This window comes from Anabas testudineus, chromosome 14 (assembly GCF_900324465.2).
Source record: "Anabas testudineus chromosome 14, fAnaTes1.2, whole genome shotgun sequence".
NCBI classification, from domain to species: domain Eukaryota; kingdom Metazoa; phylum Chordata; class Actinopteri; order Anabantiformes; family Anabantidae; genus Anabas; species Anabas testudineus.
Genome location: NC_046623.1, coordinates 4,667,292 through 4,680,426, shown reverse-complemented (window position 1 = coordinate 4,680,426; position 13,135 = coordinate 4,667,292). Strand labels below are relative to the sequence as shown.

The window sequence follows — 13,135 nt, the reverse complement described above, 5'->3', positions numbered from 1 at the left end:
GTGCATGAGTAAATTATACTACGAAATAATATGCGTGGGACTAAGGAGTGAGAGTGAACGAGGTAAAGAAAAAAGGGAACGGTGGGGAGGAAGGGAGAGGAGTGAGGCTGTGGTGCTGCTGCATTAAAGTGTCTAATGACAGACTACAGAGCTCTGGGCCTACAGGTCTGAGACCGACTCTCTGCTCTGTCATTTCTGACCAGCCTGGCACACTGGAACCATTACTGAGGCACTGGGACACGCTGCATGGATAAATGAGGAGCAGAGGGGGGCAGGGGCCAGTGACCAGTGTCATGACCCTTAAACCACGGGGATGCACCATTAGTCAACATTTGAGTCTACAGGATATGTGCACATCGGTTTGTATGGTTTTAGGGACCAGTCGATTTACAGATTGTCTAGTTTGCATAAGTGGTGAAAGCACAGACATCAGCATCATCTGTCCACAATCTATTGTTGTGTCATCAAACGTTTAAAGCAGTCTCTATGTTCAGTAGCATTACGTCGAAAGTGAATCAGAAATGGTTGCTGATGGAAAACTGAGCGAACATCAGCATGCTAACATGCTCACAGGACCAACGCTAAGATGATGAGGCGACGTTCTCAACAAGTTTAACATGATAAGATTTGATAATAGGAACGTATAAGCAAAAATAATATGAATAAACTCAAAGTACAGCTGAGGCAAAGGGGAATAATATTAGTTCTGGTATGTATGTTTTTTCTAAGCCATTAAATTTATACAAATGTTGGTGTAGTTTGGTAAATTACATCCGAAATAAGCAGAGCTGCACAGCAATTGATCTAAGTATTGTTTACGCATCTTTAAAGCTGCATATTTAAGTCTAATTGTGTGAGAATAATTGCCGTGTGTGTGTGTGTGTGTGTGTGTGTGCTGTGTGATTGCCGGGTGCTTGCCACTGGGTGAGCGGCAGTAGCGTTAGTCGGAGGAGGGAAGGGTGTGGCCCTGCTGGGTATCTATTACTCACAAGGGCACTTTGATGTGGGGCCGCTGGAGGGTGGGCGAGTACTGTATGAAGAGGAGGGGAGGGGAGGAAGGGGCGGACAGGCAAGTCAGGGCAGGTGAGCAGATCCGACGCTCTCAGGAAAAGTATTGAGCCTGCGGGGGTGGACCTGAATAACACACTCCACCTCCTACTTCTAGCTCCCATTCATCTTGGCACATACACACACACACACACACACACACACACACACACACACACACACACACACACACACACACACAGAAACTCTAAATCCAGAACCTGGGCTTGGCCACGTTTCTCATGCAGAGGAGAGAGGCATACTGAAAAACATTATAAACCTGATCTGCCTGTGTGGAGGTAAGAGAGGTCATTTAAGAGAACTCACAGTGCTGAGGTTCAGTCTGCCCTTCTCTCTTTCTCTCTGCACTAGTCTTATTCTCTTCCCCTCTCATTTGCAGGGTGCCCCGTGACACGTATTTGAAATGCAAAGCACAAGTTGACTGAAAAAAAAACAAAAAACACTAATACCATCTGATACACTATCGCTGGCTAAACACATCCTCGAAACATCAAAGAGACGGGCAGTGAGCACCTGCAGCCTGGGGGGCAGATGAGACTGATGTGGCTGCCACTGACAGCCGCGATGATGGAGTCGAGAGGCTAGGGTCGATCACACGTGCCCTCTTATCTGTTGGGCAGGAGAAGGTTAGCTTAGCATCGTGACTGAAATGATGCCAGTCACATGTTTTTAAAAGGTCAGGACAAAAACACTGAGTGGAACATCTCGCAGATAACTGGTTAATTAACAACAGGTCTGTATCATGACTGAATGGAACATCGCAGAGAATCAGGATGGTGAGAGGTTCACCACTCTGTGAAAGACTGTGAGCAAATAGTTAAGACTGATGTGTTTCTCAAAGAAAATTTGTGAATAATTTAGGGATTTCATCATCTCTCTGTGCAAGAGACAAGACAGAAAACCAATACTGAATAGCTGAGATCTTCAGGCCCTTGAGCAGCACTGCATTAAACACACAAATCACTGCATGGGCTCACAAAAGTCTTCCGAAAACCACTGTGAGTGAACACAGCGAATCCAAGTTACCATGCAAAGAGCAAAACTTAAACACAAAATACAGGCACGCTGCTGCCGTCTCGGGGCCAGAGCTCGTTTAAGATAGACTGAGGTGGAGTGGAAAACCGTCCTGTGGCCTGGTGAGTGAAAATGTTTCATTCTTTTTGGAAATCATGGATCAGTCCTGTGGGCTAAAGAGAGGTGGCATGAAGTTGAATTAGTGCTCTTGGCTCGGGTAACTTGCACATCTGTGAAGGCACCATTAATGCTGATAGATATACGCAGGTTCTGGAGCAGCACGCTGCCATTTAGCCAACATCTTTTTTTTTCAGGGAAGGCTTTCCTTATTTCAGCAAGACAATCCCAAACCACATTCTGCATGTATTTCAAAAGTACTGCCAGGCCTGTCACGCACAGAAAACATCTGGCTCATTACGAAGCGAAAAATATGGCAAATGAAGGCCCCTGAACCGTTGAGCAGTTGAAATCATAAATCAAGAAATAATGGAAAAGAAACTTCTTAACTGGCCTCCTTAGTTAAAAGGTGATGCAACACAGTGGTAAACATTTCTCAGTTTTAACATTTGATTCCGTATGCTGTCTTGTATCGTTATCAATCAAATTCTACAAAGCATCCCGACGTCAGCGATCTCTAAACGTGAAATCTGGTCTTTTATTGAACATTAATATACTCTGCTGAGCACGTTCATAAAAAAAACAAAAAAAAACAAAGCTCAAGTGCGAACGTTCAAATGTGCATACATTTAAAACTGCCTCTTGATTTCACAGAGCCACAAACCTGGCTTCTCAAAAATGCTCCCCAGAACTCCATGGTGCAATTCTATCAATCACATGTTTCTGACATTTCAGTCCAACAGTGCATTGCTAACACTCCCTAGTGCCATATTGAGGCTATAATTAACTAAAGCTGTATAAGCATATGAAATAGTTCTAAAATTAATTACAACTGTAAATATCATGATATACTTTAATTATAGCAGTACTTGACTGTAATAAGTATAATTAAGTAAACCACCTGGGTTAGATGGCAGGGAGAGAAACAAAGAGGGAGACTCAGATCCCTCAATGTACAGACTCTTCTGATGTCGGGTGGGGAGGTGGGAGGTACAAACATACCGCACCCCACCTCTGAAGCTTTCTTCTCGCTTCTCCAAACATCTTTCAAAAATGCCTCGGCTGTGAAAGTCGCCACATGAGACACTGTCCAATCCCACAGAGGAGCCACTTTCTCTTTACTGTTAGTAATTCCCTCAATCAACAGATTCAGGTAAGAATAATCCTCCATTGAGTGGGAAAAGACAGCCTTTTTGTAAGCTGGGTATCGGTATGCTGATACATTCCTGTAGCACCGATGGGAATATGGCCAGATGAGGGAGAGAAAGTGCCCTGAATAATTCCTCTCAGTTTGCGGCTGGCAGAGGATTTTTTCTCTCATCGACGAGCGGCAACACAGAGGCTCCGGGGAAGCCAATTAGAGGGCCTTTCCCGGCCTTTTAAGAGGCAGATAATGTTCTTGTTTTCATAAAGCATCCTGTTATTTAATCAGGCCTGTAAGTGAGAGACTGACACCCCTCCTATATTGTACAGCAGCCACCCTCCTCTCGCTCCATCCCATCATTCCTGCCCTGAGCCCTCCATCTCATTCAACAGCTCTTGTAAGCCTCCAGGAATTCATTCTTGGAACAGGCCGTGCAGTAAGCCGTGTCTTTCTGCAGAGCAAACACACAAACACACACACATTTTTGTATGGCAGTCAGTATGAGGACACTCTTTGACATAATGCATTCCCTAGCCCCCTACTGTCGCATAGGCCATGTAAATTTTTAATTTTTCATATGTACAGCCTTACCATAACTCTAACCATCAAAACTAACAGCCTCACCCTAAACCTTAGCCTAACCCTTACCAAAATCTAACCCTAACCCTAAAACCTGCGTACATATAGTTCCATTTTATATTAACTAACAACAATGTATTGTATCTGATAAAGTTAGAAGAGATATAAAAAAAAGGAAAACTTAACAAAATGTCAAATAACAATTAATGTTGAACAACCAATCTGGTATAAAATGTACAATATACTGCTAAAGAAAAGTCATGCAGTATATAAATAAAACAGCATCTAATGGAAATACTCAACAGAAGCAACTCAAAATTATATGAGTAAATACTGGCTGTGCAGCGATCCACATTTCACATCATGTGATCCCATTACATTCATCACCTTGTTCACCATCATTCAATGTGATATTTGCTCTACATCAAAGAGGTCAGTGGGTCAGCATCGCCACATGTACACTTCATGTACACGCCTCCCCCCAAATCTGACTCTGAAGTCTCCTGGTGAACGACAAACACTGTCTGCCCTGTGAATCTGTTTTATCAAACCCTTGTTAAAAGTCAGAGAGGGGGGAACTTGGCACAAATCGACCTGAGTCACAGACAAACAGGTTCATACTGCAGGAACATGAACTCAGTCCCTCCGCCTGCAGTGTCAGACTAACAAGACCTGTTTGCTGGTTTGCTTTAAACTCTGGGAGATGCTTAGTGTTCGCTTTCTTGCCTGGGGAAGCAGTTATTGGTAACACAAACCTGTCTACTTTCCACTTCACTTTCAGCAGTAGCGTGCCTTTGCCCAAGCCCGAGGCGAGCCAGACAAAAAAAAAAAAAAAAGAAAACGAAAAAGAAAGAGATGAAGACAGAAAGAAAGAGAAGGAACAGACAGAGAGAAAGTGAGACAGTGAAGGGTGAAGGGACAGGGGGGAAATGTCTTTTTTTTTTAAGGGAATGTTTCACTTAATCTCATAAAGGCAGCGTGAAAACCTCCATCTGTTTGCCGAGCAGTTCAAAAGAGACTCCACATGCCTCCGCTTGCTGCTATATAAAAACAACATTCTAATGCGGATCTTAAAGAGGGCCAGCGGCTCAGGCTGCACAATGAGAACGGGGATGTGCCAGATGAACCGATGGAGGACGGGAGGGTGGAAAGAGAATTAGGTAGGTAAACAAGGCGGGAATGTGAGAAGCTGAGAGAGAGAGAGAGAGAGAGAGAGAGAGAGAGACGGGCGACAACAAAAAGGCAGGAGAAAGACGTCAAAGAGTCAAATCAAAGCAACAGGTTTTCCTGTCAGCAGTCCTGCTTCTGACCTGCCAGACCTGACCTTAGAGCAGACGACAGACAGGCCTGGAATGGGTCGCCCTCTGGCCTTGCCTGCAACTCCTCTGAATCAACCCGTTCACCTGTCCACCTCTCTCCCGCCTTCTCTCCACCCTCTTCATGTTTCGCCATTAGGCTCACCATTCGCCTTTGTCATTAATAGAGGAATGTCCTGGCCGCAAGGACATTTTGTGCTTTATTGTGGCTCCTGAGCAGGGACTCAAGGGCAGCACCTTCACATTCAGGGTCTGTGAAGGAAAAAAGCCCCTATTTTCAATAAAAGCTAAAAGGTACAAATGAATGCATATGTCTGTCTTTGATCCATGCAAACTCTAGGAGGCGAGGGTGACTGCAGTCTGATGCCTCTGGAGTCAGCTTTTCCTGCACACCTCCAGGCCTCCTCTCTCCATATCCAGGGCAAGACCAGGCCCGATTCTCATCTGCAAAGTTATTTTGATGAGCCGCCTCTAAGAAACTCCAGGGTTCAAACTGCTGGAAGATCAAAGAACTAATACTGCAGTAATAATAAGTTACTGCCCTATGAACGCCTCACTCATCAGGGAGAGACAGTGATATAGTACAGTTGTAACTGCAGGGCCATTAAGCACTCCTCATGTGATCCTATTTGCCGTCCCCGTGTAGAAAAACATCTTCAGCTCGGCAGCCAGAGCGAAAACGAGGTATGAGCTGCGATAAGGAAGTGCACAAGAGCTGTCTCAGTGACAAACTCTTCAACACCTGTCCCAGCTCTTCATGCTTCCCTCCCCGCTCCAATTCCTCAAAAAGGCTGCAGTCGCGCCAGTCGCACCCTCCCCTTCTCCAGCCCGCTCAAGGTGTCTCCCAACCGGTTGTCTGTATTTTACTAACAGCAATTTGGCACGGCATTGTATCATCTGGGCTCCGTTTTCTTTTCGTAAGCATGACATGACATTCTATTTTTAGCTCGGCATTTTTCCCCGATTGGCAAAGAGGACAGCTTGACGACACCCTGACTCCTGCACGCTCCCTTTGAAGTGACAAGTGAGAGATGTGCCGCTCTTAATACGAACGCCTTGAGATTCATTCTCGAATACCAGTAGCAGCCCTTCAAGAGGGCGGTGCGCTCGCCCTCAGGGTGCACATAAGTAGACTAGCGTGCATGGATGCTCACCTAGGCATGACCGCTCTAGAACATTTTAAGCTGGTTCTACTTAAAACATTATCCTGCTGCCTTAACAATGGGAAGCTAATATGAACTTATCATGCACAATTAGGACAAATCGGGCCAGATGGAGTGAAACATTGGACAGTGACGAAAGACAAAAGACGAAAAAGGCCACATCTGCATGGGTGACTGTGCGAAGGTGCAGCCCCATCTACATGGAGGTGCATCTGGGATTTTAGAGAGACACACGTTATGCTGCCATGAAAGCAACGTCTTCTTTAAAAAAAAGTCATTGGACATTTCAGCAGGCCTCTTTCTGCACGTGCTAGTGATGAAGTTTTTTAAATGTACTGCAGACATCAAACTCTTGATTTGCTCATAGTTACAAAAAATACATTGAACTTGTGTCAGATAAACAAAGGTTCAAGTCACAAATCACAAATCAGAGAGTTTACTTTTTATTGCATTTCATTTCGTCCCAGCTTTTTAAAAACTTTTTAAAGGGGAACAACTTTTACAATCTGCACATATACACATGCAGGTGATATTCCAACCGCTTCTATTTCGGAGAAGCACCTCCCACCGAGCGGCACTGTAGACATCTCACTGTTTGTGTATAAAAGTTTTGTGGCAGCACTGTTGACAAACTCAAATTGCTGTGCAGAATCAAGACAACGCTGTGTTCACTCACCATGCCTACAGTAACTAGGCTAACACAGCACACAGCCCATGTGTCATTTCAGTAAAAGGAGAAAAAAAAAAAAGGAAGAGCAGAAAAGTGAGAAAGGGGGAGCAACAAGCTGCTAATCGCCAGTCGCTGGGAAGACAGAGCCAGAACCTGAAAACATCACCTCTCTAAGCAAACAACACATCTTCCAGGTTTTATGTCTGTGCAGCTTGTTGTGCCATCAGCTCCGAGTCAATGTTTAGCTTAGCAACGCTGGCATCAGGCGAGAAACCGACGACATGTGTGGATGAGAGCTGCGGCCACAGCTGGGGTGTGTTATGCCGAAAATATTCTCAGGCAGTAACGCGTGCACCTTCAAGCCAGAGAATTTTCCACCTATTTAAAGTGACAGGACGAGTGGAAAGAGTGCAGCACAGTCTCTGCAAATCACTCACACCTCGCTGGGAGTGATGACAGTGCTGAGCTGAGCTCAGTGGCAACAATGGTGCAGGTTCAAGGTGACATGCATTTACCTGTGACCTGCAGGCTATCCTAACCTTTCAGTTTCAAGTCTCGCCATGTTGTGATTCACTCAAGTTGAAGACCTTCAGGTAAAATGATCCTTGTCATCTTAAGGTGGAAATATGTCTAAATGATTATTGATAAATTCAATTCAAATCCTACATTTTATTATGTTTTTGTATCACACAGCTCAAACGTATAAAAACCACACACGACTGCAAAATGCAAAGCACACCACTTGTTTTTGAAGTGGTGACAAAAAGAGAACTGCATTGTCCCATTTAGGATGAAAACAGTACAGTACAGTGCAGCATTCAGTGTTACTCACTGAGCAAAGCTCTTTGTGAGCGGTCTCTGTGCATGGACCCATGTCTGTGAACTTGTGCCAGCTGGTGACCTCCAGGAACCAGGTTTCCATCAGATAACTAGACACACGCATGGCAAAGTCAGGACGTCATCATCAGCAGCACAGACCAGAATGAATACAGCAACTATCTGCACCTAATGAGCAGAAACTCTTCAGAGAATTGTGCACAAGCCCTTTCAGAGCGCCGGAGGTGCACAAGCAGCAACCCATGGTGTATTTTGGTGGCTGGAATGTGAACAGCATTCCTGCTGATCAGGACTCTTCCTTGTCTAAAATATCGTAATTTGCTTGTACCTGGACCTTTAATATGACAGATGAACGTCCATGACGACTGTCAGCTCCCTTTCATTCTCATTAACCATTATTGTGCTAAATTATAAATAAGATATTGCGTGTAGCAAACATGATTATTGTGAAGTGTGCTTGTAAACTAAACATGTTTTAATATAAAAACTAAAGTGATATATTAAAGATAATATAAATAATTGCACTTTGCCATACTCATAAGGAACAAAGGAGTCTGCAACGTATATTACCACTATGTTAAAAGATGTCTATTGTTTGGCTTAACTACAAACCCTGCAAGTGTGTCTTCCTTTTTAATATCTGCATTGTCATGAAAGGACCAAGTGACAGGAAAATATCATAGTCAGAACATCCTGTATCTCAAAGACAAAATAAAAGAGGCAGTCTTTAGAGACGGACTAATCAAACTACAAATGACATCATGGCTACAGTGTAATGAGTACACTGACTGAATAGACGGCAGTCATTAAGCTGCTGGACTCAACACTAAGTACTTCCTACTGAGTTATCTGTGCATTGATATAGTGAACTGAGACAGCGCCTAACTTTAGCAACGGAGGAAATGGGTGGGAAAAGATTGCGCCGTCAGGGTCAAACAGGCACAAACAGCCGAACGTGATTAGTCAGCCGTGTTGTTTCTAAAGAGAAAAGGAATGGCACAGTGCAAAGGGGAGGAAATATCAGAAAGGGAACAGCAAAACAGACTCCGAACAGCTAAACAGAGAGGGAGGCTTGAGAAACGATAAGCCCAGAGCTACTCCTACATCATTTTTGAAGCACTTTTGCACTCACAATGAAATGATCAAAGCCGTGTAAACCTATCTGACAAAGAGCAGAAGAAATATAACCCTCAGGATAACATGAAGAAAAGCTTTTACCTTTTGCTTAAAAGAGTGAAAAACAGATTTTGAAATGTCCCCATGTGGTTTTCCAATTTTTTTTTATGCAGTCACTTATGGTTTATCTGAAAAGGAAAACTGTAAATATGCAGCGGTGTGCATGTTTTTGCATGCTTTTCTGCATGCTTCAAAGTTGAAAAAGAATAATGTAAGGTCCATGCAATGGTTTAAGACGTGCATGATCCTTGCTGGTCCATTAACAAAGCTCGGCCAAGGATTCAAAAGTTCAAGTGCAGATGTGACTAACAGAAGAAAGAAACAAAAAGTCATAGTTTATCCCTTTGAAGAAACCCGTGCAAGTGTCTGGCACAGACAAGCAAATAATGAATTTTCTTGGGAGAGAAATCAAAGTGAACCCAGGAGTCTGCTAACACTGACGCATTTCGTACCGGCCAGAGTGTCCATTGTGTATCTGCTGCTTTTTGCATTTACTCGCAAAAGCTAAAATATCTCCCCTTTTCCAGATGTTCCCCTGAGTTCCTCCTCCTCCTCGACTCGTCTCTGATGAACTGGAGTCGTTGGACCTGGCTACCGAAGGGAGAGAAGTGAAAGGCAGCTGCCACTGATTCCCAGCCTTATCTTAAAAAAAAAAAAAAAAACAGCAGGCAGGTGTAGCCTGAGGTCATTGTGAGCGTCACCCACTACAGGCAAGAAAACATGAAGACACAACGACATTGTCATGAGGTTTCCCTTGTTTTCAACCTATGATACCTTTAGTATTACTGTAGATGGATGATGACAATCATTTAGTTTAGATCAGTGACTGTTTAATAAGGTGTCATATTCAGTTTGATGATGATGTTACAAATACTGGACGCATACTATCAGTGTTGTTTGCGTTTCGATCTGTGTGACTGGTGCCGTCTTTGGATCCTCAAGCTTTCCTCCTCCACAAAGTGGCCACCTTTCTCATGGCTTGAGAAAAATTTGGGAAAGCACACTTGAGGTAATGTAAGCAAATAGCACATGCACATACAGCTGTATTCACACACACAGAAACACACACACACACACACACACACATCAAAACCCCAGTTAAGGAAAATAGGCTTACTTGCACAATCAGGCCGAAAACCCTTTTTATGTGAGAGTAGCAGAATCAATAAGCGAGGCTTTCTGTGAGAGTCAACAAGTTCAGACACGGGCCTAAAACTGTAGGAGTTGTTGTCACAAATGGATTCTTATTGATGCTGTTTCACAGAGCTGCAGCGTGAGAGGTGCAAGGCCAGCTCAGTGTCCCATAAAGCACAGACTACAGCATTTATTCAGAACTAATTAAGCCTCAGGTGGAGTTTACAGCCGCCCTCCTGACACCACTGTGATGTGTGAACCTTTAGTGTCAACATGCGAAGCCGGGCTGGCTACTGGAAAGCACACGGGGAAGCTTGTGTTGTGGTGTGTAATGATGCCAAACCACTGGAGTGGTGGAGGGTTCTGATTCAGGTGCACGGAGGGAGCTGACGGGGAGGTCATTAGGAATCTGATAGCTTCAAAGTGTCACTAAGATAAACGGTGCTTCTGTTTGAGCAAACTATCCATTGCATACAAGTGACCGTCGAATGTACCAGAAGAGGTGGATAGTTAGAGGCCTAAAGTACAAAATTAGTTTAACTAGTGTGTTTGTATTAAATTGAAAATGCCCTGTTTTGTCAAATCTATGTTTGTAAGTGCAGCATCTGCAACACTAACACACTGACGAGCTGTTGGGAACCGTGCAGCATAAATCACTGCAGATCTGCAAAATCCCTGCGACGCCGGGGGTGAGAACCTCAGCAAACCAAAATCAAAACGACAATGAAACCTTATTCTTTAAGGTTTTGAGCTTCACATTGTTTGGTTTACAGTCTATTCTGGGCAGATGCGGTGCAACATGAACCCTCTGTGGCCATCCGAGTATCTATAGATGAGTGGGGCGGGTTACAGCCAGACTAAACTGTAAACAAGTCCCATCCAGAGAGCACGGCTGGCCCAACACCGCACATCCCAAACCATCTGATTCATCCTCTTAAAAAGGCTGAGAGCGAACTCCTCAACAGCTGCATGATGAATCCCCAATAAATCCACCACAACCAAAAGCTTTCAATCTCACTGAGGAAGCAAGGATGCAGGTGGCTGGAGTGGAGTTTATTGCAACACATAGTTTCCAGACAACCAAAACAACAAGAAAGACCCCACATCCCCTCCTCACTCCTCTCCCTTCTTCACTCCTCCTGATTTCAAAGGCTGATCTGCAGGGAGGGAGAAAGCACTCGGAAGCAACAGGCTTTTGTTCACGGGTACTTTTGCATGAGAGAGAGAGAGAGAGAGAGAGAGAGACTGTGTCTTGTTTATAGGACACACAGTGTTGCCATTAAAGCTTTAATCAGAACTGTTTTCTAGAGTCAGCCTTTGAGTGACACCCCTCTTCCCCCTGTTGGGTTCCCACTGAAGGAGCAATAGGAGGAGGAAGAAAGGAGCGGGGAAGTGTGGGAATGTCTCTAGATCGTCGCCACGGCGGGCAGCTCCTAAACACGGCTTTAAATTAGGGGAAAAGAAAACACGGGCTAAAAAAAGACAGTCGCCTAACTATACTCCTGCCTGCAAATTTGTCACCACTTGAAAAACAAAGAAAAAAATAGCAACAGTTTTAAATCACACTGCTTTAAAGTTAGGACATGCCAGTCAGTGTGTATGGCAAAATGCTTAAACATAAAGGAGATGTAGGTCGACGCTGGTGCAGTTACATATACATCTAAACCACTGTGGGATGGAATCTATGGAGCTCTGGCTGCGTTCATATTAGAGGGAAGCAGAAATGGAGAACACCAAGTGTCTGGTTCTGGCTGGCTGGCTGGCTGGGATCGGACCAGTGACAGCTGGGGCTTGAAAGCCTTAAATCCAAAGCCAGGGCTCACTGCCACTTGCTACATAGCTGCCCTGAGTTAAGTCCGTCCCCTCCTGTCCAAGCCCTCACTCTGAAAGATCACCCTCCTGAACAAAACATTAAGCTCCTGCCAAATCATTCCCTCTCAAACCATCTCCCCTTCAAAGTCCAAATCCAAAGAGCGGAAGGGGTGCTGGAGAGAAGACAAGGTGGCACGGTGGTTTATGTGCCTGCTGCAGTGTCTGAGAGGGTTCACAGAGAGGGGAGTTTCTCAGAGAGTTTCAGTGGAAGAAACCCACAAAGCATTCAAAGGCAGTGTGTGTGTGCGTTAGCGTGTGCGTGATTTGTACCTTATCGAACAGCGCCAGACAGCGGGGTACCCTGTGCTCCAGTTTGACAATGGTAATGAAGTCGCTCTCCTGCCGTTCATCCTCACTTGTGTTGCACAGAGACAAGGGGTGATACTGCAAAAAAAAAAGAATATATGAGAATATAAGAATATAAGAGGTTATCATCTCACACCATGAACGGGAAATAACGGTGACACTGATACAGCATTGTGAAAAATTAGAAATAGATCCTATTGAGCAAAAGAAAAATCACAACTGTTATTTTAAACAGAAAGATATACAATAATGGGTGATTGTGCAGTGGGACTATTAAGTTTGTGAACCCTTTCCAGCCTGGTGAGAATGATCAACTCTTGATCTAAGGTCTGCAGAAATCTCAGCTTAGACTGAGACCCTAAAACTGGTTTTCACACCATTACAGAACAGCTGTGGGGCTGGACGACTGTGGAGGCTTTTATGTGTTAAATGAAGGCGTCTGCTTCCTAAACCGTGCCCGGAGAAATTCAAGAGAAAGAAAATGGCAACCTACAAAATCAATTACATGCATAGTGATGTTCACTCCCACTCAAAGCCTTGAGTACTGAAAGAATGAGAGATAGATTTAGAAGGAACATTTGATCCCCTCTGAAAGAGAGGAAATTCATGGCTGCTCAAAGGCTGCATTTAAGGGCTCAACGGTGTTTGCAAGTCACAGATGTGCTTTCACTGGTACGAGGGGTTGCACGGCAGTCGAGGAAGAATCATCCACTAACACAAAGCCTTAAGATCAGTGCTT

At 44.3% G+C, this 13,135-nt stretch overlaps 1 protein-coding gene across 2 annotated transcripts in view; it reads right to left on the bottom strand.

The window, feature by feature from the left end:
• The window catches only part of LOC113169572 (E3 ubiquitin-protein ligase RNF43), a 61,362-nt gene that overhangs the window by 8,383 nt on the left and 39,844 nt on the right, over positions 1-13,135 (bottom strand). For both annotated transcript variants that reach the window (XM_026371094.1, XM_026371095.1), the window contains exon 2: positions 12,361-12,474. In XM_026371094.1, the coding sequence (XP_026226879.1) occupies positions 12,361-12,474 (114 nt within the window). The remainder of the gene's footprint in view (positions 1-12,360; positions 12,475-13,135) is intronic.